The 13,232-nt window shown below is 39.8% G+C and overlaps 2 protein-coding genes across 4 annotated transcripts in view; one reads left to right on the top strand and one right to left on the bottom strand.

Annotated features, from left to right (window-relative positions):
* The window catches only part of C2CD3 (C2 domain containing 3 centriole elongation regulator), a 134,212-nt gene extending 123,070 nt beyond the window's left edge, over positions 1–11,142 (bottom strand). For all 3 annotated transcript variants that reach the window (XM_080642152.1, XM_080642153.1, XM_080642154.1), the window contains exons 1-3: positions 10,851–11,142; positions 8,732–9,001; positions 1,589–1,746 (exon numbers count right to left, since the gene is read on the bottom strand). In XM_080642152.1, coding sequence (XP_080498278.1) covers positions 1,589–1,746; positions 8,732–9,001; positions 10,851–10,905 — 483 coding nt within the window. In that variant the 5' untranslated portion in view covers positions 10,906–11,142. The remainder of the gene's footprint in view (positions 1–1,588; positions 1,747–8,731; positions 9,002–10,850) is intronic.
* Positions 11,143–11,224: 82 nt separating this feature from the next.
* PPME1 (protein phosphatase methylesterase 1) overlaps positions 11,225–13,232 on the top strand; it is a 70,666-nt gene continuing 68,658 nt past the window's right edge. The window contains exon 1 of the mRNA XM_080642150.1: positions 11,225–11,624. Coding sequence (XP_080498276.1) covers positions 11,524–11,624 — 101 coding nt within the window. The 5' untranslated portion in view covers positions 11,225–11,523. The remainder of the gene's footprint in view (positions 11,625–13,232) is intronic.

Here is a 13,232-nt window from a genome sequence, read left to right as displayed (position 1 = left end):
AATGGAGTCAAGACAGTCTCTTCAATAAATGGTGTTGGGAAAATTGGACAGATACATACAAAAAAATGAAACTAGACCACCAACTTAGACCATACACAAAAATAAACTCAAAATGGATAAAAGACTTAAACATAAAATGGGAAACCATAAAAATCTTAGAAGAATCCATAGGCAGCAAAATAGCAGACATATGTTACAGCAATATCTTTACCAATACAGCTCCTAGGACAATGGAAACTAAGGAGAAAATAAACAAATGGGACTACATCAATATAAAAAGCTTCTGCACAGCAAAAGAAACCATCAATAAAACAACAAGAAAGCCGACTGTATGGGAGAACATATTTACCAATGTTATCTCCGTTAAGGGCTTAATCTCCAAATTTTACAGGGAACTCATACAATTTAACAAAAGGAAGATAAACAATCTAATCAAAAAATGGCAAAGGACCTAAACAGACACTTTTCGAAAGAGGACATAAAGAAGACCAAGAGACATATGAAATCATGCTCAGAGTCACTAATCATCTAAGAGATACAAATCAAAACGACAATGAGGTACCACCTTACACCTGTCAGAATGGCTATCATCAACAAATCAGCAAACAAGTGCTGGTGAGGATGTGGAGAAAAAGGAACTCCCATGCACTGCTGGTGGGAATGCAGACTGGTGCAGCCACTGTGGAAAACAGTATGGAGTTTTCTCAAAAAATTAAAAATGGAACTCCCATTTGACCCAGTAATTCCACTTTTAGGAATATATCCCAAGACATCAGAAACATCAATCAGAAAGGATATATGCACCCCTATGTTCATAGCAGCACAATTTATAATAGCTAAGATTTGGAAACAGCCTAAGTGCCCATCAGCAGATGAGTGGATTAAAAAACTGTGGTACATCTACACAATGGAATACTACGCTCCTGTAAAGAAAAAGGAACTCTTACCATTTGCAACAGCATGGATGGACCTGGAGAGCATTATGCTAAGCGAAATAAGCCAGTTGGAGAAAGATAAATATCACACAATCTCACTTATTTGTGGAATATAATGAACAACATACACTGATGAACAAAAATAGAGCCAGAGTCATAGAAGCATTGAACAGACCATCCAACCTATGAGGGAAGGTGGGGGTGGCTGGGTAGGGGGTTAAGAGATCAACTAAAGGACTTGTATGCATGCATATGAGCATAACCAATGGACATATACAGTAGGGGGGTGAGGGCATGTGCTAGGGGGTGGGAGCGGCTGGGGAGAGGTCAATGGGGGAAAAAGGAGACTTACATAATACTTTAAACAATAAAGAATTAAAAAAAAGATTAGTGAATTTGAATATCTAGCAATAGGAAAAAATATCAAGCATCCAGCGTACATGTACTTGGGAGTATTGTGAAGTCACTAAGAGGATCTGAATAAGTGGGAAACAAAGGTATGTTATATACCTTTGTAAAAATATGAACAAAGGCATTAAGTGGGAATTAACATGGTATATGGGAGTCATGTACCTATCTATCCTACAAACAGACTCAACTACTTGTGCCCCCAATTTTTTATTCTATGCAACAAAGAATTAAAGTATCTTTACCTGGAGTTCTCCAAGTTTCTTAGATGTTGGTGAAATAATACTGAAAAATCCATTGATGTGATGGGTTGGAGAAAGCTTGGCTAATCCACTGATCTGAACTCTACCAATTGGAAGATGATCAAGTTTGGTGATTACTTCCAGCACCAGGACAGCCATATCTAATCAGAAACAATCATAATATAAATACTTTCATTTACTTTTATTTTTTGAAGTGAACGGAGATATACATTAGAAAAAATTTTTTACGTTAAAAAATTATTTTATTTTCAAATAAACCATGTACTTACCATATCATTCTGGGGTAGGAGGGAGAGTGAACCCATCCATGATTAACAGAACAAAGTTTTAGAGAAGAACAATGACAAAATATCTTGCATGGAGAAAAAAGAATTACACTGAACAAAAACATTTGCATATCAAGTATTTGATTAAAAAATTTCCTTAACAAGAGTATTTTTAACTTATTTGGCAAGAACTCAGGCTTTGCTTTTGAAATATAAAAAGCAGTAACTCTTAGTTCTTTTATTCTCACCATTTCTAGTTTTGAAGTAGACTAAGGGCTTCTCTTACATAAATTCAAGTGTTAGTCCCTGCCTCCCAGGAGTATCTAATTGCTTACTCCTTGATTGTATCTGGAGTACTGAAATACTGAGAGCATTTGGAACTAATAGGAATGAAAATAAACTCCTTAACTGTATTCTTCAATTAGTCGCTCAAACTTAATACCTTCATGGTCTTAATTTACAGCAGAAGAAATATAATGCATTCATTTGGAATCTAAGATTCTTTCAGGACAGTATTGTTTCTGAATATTTGCTTACCAAGTTGAGAAAATGCTCAATACTGTAGTGAAAAGAGCATAGGGGCTATAATTAGAAGACCTGTGACTGTGTTACAGTGCCAATATTAAAAAAAACTACTTCTGTGTAAGCCAGTTATCTGTAAAACAGGCATCATACTACAGCATGACTATATGAGATGGGTGTTGCAAGTAAAACATAGCACAGGGGTCTCTCACATGGTAGAGCCTTAATGACTGTTATAGGTCTTTAAGCAAATTACCTATCCTATCACATTCCCTGTCTTACCTTCCTATGGAAGCTATCTGCAAATCATGAGCTAATAAATGTAAAAGTGCTTTGAAGACTATAAAATGATGTGCAGATGCAGAATAAGGGAACTGTACAAACATTTTTTGGTTATTTACTAACAGCCTGGCTATTCCATGTCTCATTATTCTTTTAACAACTTATGATACAGTATTTTTATCCCCATTTGAGAATAACACAGGCTCAAAGAAGTCATGAACACTCCTAAATTCACCTAACTATAAGTCACAAAAATGGGCTAACACTCAGTTTGATCTAAATTTAAAGTACACTATACCATGCTGCTTCATTATTCATTACTTCTAGGGAGAAAAAATGTTAATTCTTAATAGGCTTCTGACTTCTATGCTTCACTTTTGCTGTGGAATTATTTATATTATTATTTTTATATTTTTTAGCAAGAGAAAATAACCAAATTTAATATTTACACATATATGGGAACTCCACATACATGAGAGAATCAGAGACCCCATATGCAGGAAAGGTTCAGAGATAGAAAAGGGGGATTAAGGTATATAAGACATTCTGTAGAATTAGAATCCTTATTGTTCAGAATTCTTCTCACCCCCATTGTCTTTCATATTCCAACTAACTGAATCCTATCTGATTAAAGAGAGGCAAAATCAAGTGATGAGACTTAGTGAATTACTGCAATTTTCTATTTCTACTCTAATCTTCACATGCTTCAAACATTTTCAGGGCTGCGATTTCCTGTAAAGAGATCAAGAGTAAGGGAGGAAAGATGTCAGAAAAGAGTATGAGACATATCTCAGAACCCTATAATCCCTCTATTTCCTATGGCACAGCAGAAACATTAATGATCTTGGATTCAGGACATCGCTGAAATTAGGGTTGGTGTAAGGGTGACCTTTACATTTTAAATCTTTAAGAACTTTTTGTTAAAGAATGTGAAAATACAGAAGGAATGAGAGAAAGCCACTTAAAGTGTATTAGAATGCATATTGTGAGGCCTTGTATAATTATAATGGGTTATTAGCCTCACTTTCTAGGTGATGAATTTGAGTTTCAGAGTTAGAAGTGGGACTTACTCAAGGTCACCCTTATACCAAAACTAATTAAAAACAAAACCAAAAACAAAATGCCTCTGTTCAGAATAAAATAAGTAAATGAGTAGCCCTAGCTGGTTTGGCTCAGTGGATAGAGCGTCCACCTGAGGATTGAAGGGTCCTGGGTTTAATTCCCATCAAAGGCACATGCCTGGTTGCAGGCTCAATCCCCAGTAGGGGCATGCAGGAGGCAGCCAATCAATGATTCTCTTTCATCATTGATGTTTCTATCTCTCTCTCCCTCTCCCTTCCTCTCTGAAATCAATAAAAATATATTTTTTAGAAAAAAGAGTAAAACAACCCTAGCTAGTTGCTCAGTGGTTAGAGCAGGAGTGGGGATTATCCAGCCTGCAGGCCATTTAAGGCCTGAGAAATCATTTGGTCAGGCCCTTCCAAGGCATTAGGGATGAGTCGTTAAATGTTTGGCCAAATATAGCAGGCTAATTTTTAAGCTGATAATTTTGTATGGCTCTAGAATGATGTTATAAATATCCAAATGGCCCTTGGCAGAAAAAAGGTTCCCTACCTCTCCATTAGAGCACCAGCTCACAGACTGGAGGATGGTGGTTCCAGTCAAGGGCACATACCTTGATTGTAGGCTCGATCCCCGGCCCCAGTTGGGTGCATGCGGAAGGCAACCAATCAATGTCTCTCTCTCACATGATGTTTATTCTCTCTCTCTCCCTCCCTTCCACTTTCTAAAAATCAATGGAAAAAATATTCTTGGGTGAGGATTAACAAAAAAGAAAAGAAAAAGAAATGAATAAAACAAATAATCCTACCTACTTCACAGGGTCATTTTAAACATCAAATAAGATGGAATGAACTATAAAATGCTATATATTTTCATTTGTTCCTTTATATTATTATTATTATTTTTTAAAAATATATTTTATTGATTTTTACAGAGAGGAAGGGAGAGGGATAGAGAGTTAGAAACATTGATGAGAGAGAAACATTGATCAGCTTCCTCCTGCACACCCCCTACTGGGGATGTGCCTGCAACCAAGGTACATGCCCTTGACCGGAATCGAACCCAGGACCCCTCAGTCCATAGGCTGACGCTCTATCCACTGGGCCAAACTGGCCAAGGCTATATTATTTTTATCTGAGGAATTCGTATAATTTCCATTTTACTGCCTTCCTCTTTCCAACCTGGATCTATACAAGCTTTATGCTAATATGAGACAATATATTCATTGGTTTACTTTATGAATCTTATTTTCTTTTAAATGAGCTATGCATACAAAAGAGTACATAAAATAATAATATCACACATCTTAAGAAATAGTTATACTTTCCCCAAGTTTTCAGTTAGAGCACATACTCATGTAAACCAATGTTGTGTCTTCATTTTCTTTTTTTAAAAAAAGACTTTTTATTTCTTAAAAGTCCTTCAATGTAAGATCCTTTTATTTTTTTTGGTTAATCCTCAGCTGAGGATATTTTTTCCATTGATTTTTAGAGAGAGTGAAAGAGAGGGAGAGAGGAAGAGAGGGAGAGAGGGAGAGAAAGAGAGAGAGAAACATTGATGGGAGAGAGACACATCAATTGGTTGCCTCCTGCACATGCCCAGGCCAGGATCGGCCCTGCAATGCAGGTACCTGCCCTTGACTGAGAATCGAACCCAGACCCTTTGGTCCATGGGCCAATGTTCTAACCAATGAGCAACCGGCCAGGGTTCATTTTCTAATACACATATACTCATGTTTACAGTTGGGCCATCACTTACAAGGTTTATCTCACGTGTCTCCTACTCAAATGCAACCTTCTCCAAGGCTTCTTTCCTAATTAGAATAATAAAATTTGAGTATTGACCCATTTGGTGGTTAACCCCTTCAATTTACTAATGGGAAAATTAAGATCCAGGAAGATGAAATGGCTTGCTCGAAGTCTAGCAGCAAGTTAGTGTAGAACAGAAGTAGGTTTCCTAGTAGCTTATGTTAGTTTAGCCCTTATTAATTTCTTGGAATATTCATATAGTACTCATTGTATGCATCAGATAATCAAGTATTTAATTACACACTATTTGGTACTGCTCACTTTTGTTTCATATATGTCAGTTTTGTTTTTTTCAACAAATCTTTAAGTTCCTTTTGATTAGAGGCTACATCTAAAATCTCTGTATTCCCCTATCCCCCCAAAAAAGAATAGCCAAGTGACTATAAAATACAAATTTCCTGCTGTTTTGGATTTCTATTCAGATTCTCTCTGTCTCTCTCTCTCTCTCTTTAACTTTCTTGGTATTTGTTGATAGGGTATTTTTTAAAAAATATATTTCATTGAGTTTTTACAGAGAGGAAGGGAGAGGGACAGAGAGTCAGAAACAGCGATGAAAGAGAAACATCGATCAGCTGCCTCCTGCACACTCCCCGCTGGGGATGTGCCTGCAACCAAGGTACATGCCCTTGATTGGAATCAAACCCGGGACCCTTCAGTCCGCAGGCCGACACTCTATCCACTGAGCCAAACTGGTTAGGGTGGTAGATATATATATATTTTAAATCTATGTTATTTTGTATGAACTCCAGGTGTACTGTATAGATAGTGGTTAGACAATCATATTCTTTACAAAGTAGAACCCCCAATATTTCACCTACCCATCTGGCACTGTACATAGTTATTACAATGTTATTGACTATACTAGAGGCCCGATGCATGAAAATCATGCCTTCCTTCCCCTGGCACCCGGGACCTGAGCTTCCCTCTGGCACCGGCTTCATCTCGAAGGACGTCTGGTCTAATTAGCATATTACGCTTTTATTATTATAGATTCCCTATGCTGTACTTAAGACATTATATTTTTATAAGACTCACACACACTCTTATGTGCCAGGTACTCCTGGCACATAAGAGTGTGTGTGAGTCTTATAAATGCCACAAAATTTTTTTGTTTAATCTTTACAATAATTTCTGATAGGTAAGTGCTATTATTCACATCCACACTAATAAAAGAGAAATATGCAAACTGACCATACCCCATGATGCCCACCAGCCAATCAGGAGTGAGTATGCAAATTAACCCAACAAAGATGGCGGGTTAATTTGCATACACAGGCACAGAGCAGAGGGCAGGGCAAGACACCTGCTATGAGGGGGAGGGCAGGGGGCAGAGGGAGCTACAGGAGCGGCGCTCCGGCCAGAGCAGAGAAGACTGAAGGCTCCGGCCCGGAACAAACACTGAAGGGTCCAGCCAGAGCGAAGGCTTGGGTCCCGGAGGGAAACTGGTGCTGGCAGCCAAGGGAAGGAAGGCCTATTGCACGAATCTTTGTGCAATGGGCCTCTAGTATAACTAATAAGAAACTGAGGCTCCAAGATCTTAGGGAACCTTCCAGCATCACCTAGCATCCAATCCTAAGGCCAGAATTCAAATGTAAGACTGTCTGACTTCAAAACCCATCCTCTTCTCATTCAATCAGGCTGCTTTTTCATGGAAAGGGCAACCATTTGATCCTATTTCACAGATGAGGAAAAAGGGGGTCAAAAATGGGAAAGGGCTTTCCCAAAATCCCACAGCTGATAACAACCTAAAGTTCAGATGCCAAGTCTAATGAATTCTTTTTTTATTGTTGTTAATCCTCACCTGAGGATATTTTTCCATTGATTTTTAGAGAGAGTGGAAGGGAGGGGGAGAGACAGAGAGAGAAACATTGAGGTGAGAGAGACACATTGATTGGCTGCCTCCCCCATGAGCCCGGACCAGGGCCAGGGATTGAGCCTGCAACCTAGGTATGTACCCTTGACTGGAATCAAACCTGCGACCCTTCAGTCCACAGACCAATGCTCTATCCATGGAGCCAAACTGGCTACGGCTAATGCATTCTTTATTTTACCACAGGGTGCTCAAATAAGTCTCTGATATGTTAATTATCATATTAACAGATATTTCTTTCTTAGTGAAGAATTTCTAATCCCTATTCATATGTTAAAATTATATAAAAATACCACCTGCGGATTTAAGTTTTAGGTCTATAGTACCTGAGTATCTATGGGTATCCTTTAAGAGCACTTATCACTTTCTACCTACTATTATAATTAAACTCTGTGAATTTAGTTAGAATTAGATACTATTCTGATTAAACTTTTATTCACATTTGTAATCCCATAGTGCCTAGCACAATGTGTAGCACATGCTAAATATTCAATATGTATTTTTTGAATTACTGAATTTTTTTTGTTCTTTACATTTGATGTTTTCAAAATGTTTTCTTGATAGAATGTAAGCTTCATAAGGACAGGTTAATCTTTAATTCACCTTTGGCTCTCCAGTATTCTTAGCCCAACAATGTTTAATGATAAATGCTTGATTTTTACTGACTTAAACTGGATTGATTTGATAAGTAATCTCACGATCCAAAAATGTGTTTATGTGAAAGTCTGATCTAAATATTGAAAAATAATTCAGAACATTTAGAATATTTTCCTTGAAAAGAAATGAAGAAATTTGGGCTTCTGGATTCTTATAGAGGGATCCTTCCCTTTTTAAAAACCTATAGTACTAATTCACTAAACCATTCATTTGGCATTTAGCATGTATTACCTTGTAATGTCAGTAAATTTCGTGTCTATATCTTTTTTCTTTGAGCATAATGTAAGTCCCAGAGCAAAGACTATAGTTATTAGAGAAGCATGATTTGGTGAAAAGTTTTGGTGTCAGACAGAAGTGGGTTCAAATCCTAGTTTTGCCATTATCAACTATATAACCTTAGAGAGTACTGATTTAATCTCTGAACCTCAGTTTCATAGTCTATAAAACAGATAAAATATCCATCTTGCAGGGTTATTAAGAATTAGAAATAACATGAATCAATTGCTAACGCATAGTATACTCTCAATAACGATGGCCATTGTAATACCTCTTTGAGTCCTCAATTATTAACAATGCCATAGATACTAGGTACATAGTAACACCTATTGATAACAACATTACTACATGCTTATTAGGCCTATAGGTGAAAAAAGCATACCTGTTAGATAAGAGGTAAATTGCTTTGGACCACAGTGAATAGCATAACGTGTAGTTGTTCTCACAGCTTTTGGTTCAGTCTGCAATGTGTCTGTGGGACAAAAGAGGGTTCCATCTGATGTTTCTCCCCACCATCTCACTCTGACAAGTACACAAGAGGGAGGCTTTGCAATCTTCCATATGACTTTATTAACAGTAAGTTTCAGAAAGCAGCGTAGCTGGCCTTCAACTAGAGGTGGTAGGCTTGTAGAAGGAGGAATGTCACTCAAACCTATGGAGGAATTCAAGAATAACAAGTCAAAATTTACAGTAAATACAGAAAATATATAATCTGCTTTTTGAATAAAAATACACAAAACAGAGAGCAGGCTTATCCTGTCTATCCTAATAAAGAAGTAACTAACAAACCAGACCATAGAATAACCTATTTGGGTCCCTTAAGTCATCCTGGTAACAAATTAGTATTTAGGGTTTGGTTCAGGTTATTATAAGTAAAGAACATACTAAGTTAAGACATGCAAATCTCAGTAATTGAAAATTTTCTTCCAAGTACTGTTGATTTGATTAATGCAAAGTCGACAATTCTTAATAAAGACCACCTTAAATTGTCTGTCTTTACTTTCCTGCCAATGAGTACAGAGGTTAATATGTACAGAGGTTATCATCTTCAGATTCTACACTATTTTTTGGCACAAAGTTGGGTTTGTAATATTTACTGGCTTTCAGACAAATAACAAAATGTAAATGAGGCAATTCATCACAGCTTTCTATAAAACTTTCCTTTAATGTTACTAACCAAGACTCAGAGATTTAAGAAACCATTCCTACATTACACACACTTTTCTATTCCTCTGACTTTACCCTTGGGGAGTGGTTAGGCCTCACAAGAAAATACACTGGAGCCTCTCAGATGAGATATCTATATAAATACCTCTTTGGATTTCTGAAATGAACACCTTCTCTGTTCTCTATAGAAAAGAAAAAATCCACCATAATCTTTATGGATAACTAGTCTCAATAAAAAAGTTATACACAGGTGTATATATGAGCATTACTACGTATGTATATGTTATAGCGTGTAGGGCATTCTTAAGCTATTTCTATTTTGATTTTCCTAACAACCAAATAAACTTGACTGGTTTGACATAGGGAGCAGCAAAACTGACCACTTCCTTCCATGTTTCATCATTCCTGGGAGGAAAGGCACTGCCTCAAAACTGTTTAAATATCTTTACACAGTTGGATAAGATTCATTTCCAGGCTGCAGCTTCAGTCCTCACCCCTAATGTATTATCACTATTTCTATTAATTCTCTTTGTGTGTCTCTTGGAGTGCACTAACCTGATGATAACCTCTTGCTACATACACACTCTTCCATCATCTCAAATCCTTCAGAGGGCCTCATGCCCTCAACCCCACTTCCACCCTACCTACCACATGGTGTAACTCCCCACTCCTTCCTCTCTCTCTCCACAAGTATCTTTCCCCACTCCTGTCTGAAGCCCCTCATGCTTCACTCATTCAACTAATATTTACTGAGTCCTATTTTGTGCTACTTCTTGAGGATTCAGTAAGGTATAAAGCAATGACCCTTGCCTATTAGGATTATTGACATACTCCCCTCTCCAAATTGTGTTTCTTCCGTCCTATATGGACCTCCAAAGGTATATCCTCACACACGTTTAACTTGGTTATTAAAAAGCCTCCCAAGTCATGGGGATGTAATGTATACCGTGGTGACTGTAGTTAATAGTGTATATTTGAAAGTTGCTGGAGACAATGTTATGTCAATTGTATCTAAATTCCTAAGAAGTAAAAGAAAAAAACCTGTAGAATGTAGAAGCGTCCTCCCTGTACCCCTTAGCTCTCACTTCGCCCCATTTATTTGTCCAGTTTGCCGTCCCCACCCCACTCCAGCCCCTATTTCCTTTCCATTCGTTGGAGACCAACTGCCCTCTTTTTAACCTGATTCCCTGGTTATTCTCCCTCCTCGGTCCCCCCCCCCCTTTTTTTTTACAGGCAGGTGCGGGGGGTGGGGTGGTCTCCCTAGAACACCTTACACCCTGCTTCCCTATCTCCACCCTATTACGCTTTCCTTAACCTTTGGTCGCTCAGGTTACCTCCTTTCTTGCGGCCACGGCCGCCCCCAGGCCCCTGGCCTTTCCGTTGTTTCATGACGAGGCCGAACTTTTCTTCACCAACACAACTCCGGCCCCAGCACCTAAGCCGTAGCCTCCCGCCATCCCTTCCCACCGCGCTTGCGTTCCTCGGCAACGGCGCCGCTGGGCAGCCTGGGAGGCACGAAGAAGCAGCTTTTCCTCTAACAGTCTGGGAAGCGGTGAGAAGGGAAGGCGCCAAGACTCCTTACCGCCAATAGACTGCAACACCCACGATGCTTTGCTACACTACCTCTGCGGGGTTGGACGCTGTCGCCTCCAGCTGCGCAGGCGCAAAGGGAGACATCCTTTGAGGACTCCATTGCCCAGAGTGCATTGCCACCAGGAGCGCTTCTCTTTCCGGCGAGGTCCGTGGAGTTCTCCACTAGGGATCTGAAGGGTCTGCGGACTCGTTACCCAGCTTCCTTTGTGAAGTTTCCTGTTGCGCACTTCCGTTGAAACCGCCTGAAGAGAGGGGGTGGAGTTTACGGAGCCGGTGGTCGGTGGGTGGTTCTGCGGCTGGTTGGGTGCTGTCCAGAGGCGACTGGGAGCAGCTAAAGGGGCGAGCTGTGACCAGTTGGGCCGCACTTAGCCAGGGACTAAGCTTTGGCTCCTGTGTGACTGCGGCCTCCCCTTCATGTCCGCCCTCGAGAAGAGCATGCACCTCGGCCGCCTGCCCTCTCGCCCCCCTCTACCCGGTAACGGAGGCAATCAGAGCGGAGCCAAGATGCGAATGGGGTACGTAACCTGGACCCCTTCTTCTTAGAGGCCAGGCGTTGGCCATTAGAGAATGGTGTCTCTGGGCGTTTGGAGCTGCACGTCTAGGGAGGCTAAGGAGAGGAGAGAATGGTGGCGGCGGCCTGGAGACGTTTAGGTGGAGTAGAGGCCAGGTTTGGGCTCTACGGGCGGCGTCAAGTTAATGGGAATTGGAGGACAGATAGTTTTGAAGGGAGAAAGGAATAAGGCAAAGAGACTTAGGAAGCACCTACAGAAGAAGGGATGGAGGAGGTTTGAAAAAAGGGAGTCCAGCGATAACAGAGGTGGGTTTGAAGCTGCCAGGGAGGGTTGAGGGAAATGGGGAATGACTGAGAGAAAAGTTGGGAATTAGGGGAAGCAACTTGGGAAAGATTTAGGAGTAGAAAGCCTATGAGAGCTAGGTATTAGAAAAGCTATGAGAACTAGAGAACATCTGAAGCAGAGTTAGAGAAAGAAATGAACGAGAGAGCAGTTAGGTTCTGGAGGGAGTTCTTAGAGGTGTAAGAGGCAGATTCATGGAGTTAGGAGAAATGAGAAAGCTGGGCGAATAGGCCTAAGGAAAGATGGATAACATAGCCAAGAAGACTGTTAAGGGTAATAGGAATGTGATGAGAATTGAGGGTAGAGAATAGGGGAGGTGTGATGAGGGAGAGGACTGAGGAGGTTAGAGAAGCGACCATGGGCTCTAGAAATTGAGCAACGACTAGGAACAGGGTTTAGTGAATGGGAAGCTTAAAAAGGAAGATTCGGGTAACTAATTTTTGCCTGGCAGATGGGTCTGATGGAAGCCATGTACTGGTTTGATAAAACAGAGTTAATGAAGCATTGAAAGTAGCTACTTAAAATGTTTCAGGGAAGCCATTTACATGGGAGAAAGGAGCTGCGTTGAAGACAGAGACTTGGAATTTTAGGTTGTTGAATGGCTTGCGCCAGGATAGGGGATACTTAGGAGGTGTAGGAGAGAGCATAATGTGTTGAACATGACAGTGTTAGTTGCTGAAAAGCAGAGAGAATTGAATAGGCAGTTGGTTTTGAGGGGTGTTTGTAGCATCAGACAAGATTTTGGAAACTGATGACTGTACAGAGAAAAGGGCTGGAAGAATACTTAGGGATAAGGTAGTCAAGAGTATGTGTTCAGGAATCTAGAGATGGATTGGTAGATATTCTTGGGATTGAGGACTAGAGAAGAGAAACGTTAGGTTGTGAAGAAGTAATATGTACAAAAACTGATGAAAAGGCGAGGAGGATAGAAGAGTGTACTGTGAACGTAGGCCCTAACAATGAAGAGAAAGGGAAAATTCTATAAATTAAAACAGTAGGAGCTGGTGCGAATGGTTGGAAAAACCAGGGAAGGAAATTAAGAATTGAAGGGGAGACCTGACTATGATATACAGTAGAAAAATGACAGGAGAATATGCAGTAGAAACCTTGACAGGAAAAGATAGGCCAATTGAGGCACAACAGAAAGAGGTGGTAGAAGGCTACATTTAAGAAAATTGTTTTAGCTTTGGAAGACAGAAAGATAGAACTGTAACATGAGTAATAAGGATTTGGAAATTGATCCATAACAGATTATTTGGGAAAATTACC

This window comes from Plecotus auritus, assembly GCF_963455305.1.
Source record: "Plecotus auritus genome assembly, chromosome: 9".
NCBI lineage: Eukaryota > Metazoa > Chordata > Mammalia > Chiroptera > Vespertilionidae > Plecotus > Plecotus auritus.
Note: the sequence above shows the minus strand (reverse complement) of the source record. Positions and strands in the feature narration are given on the sequence as shown.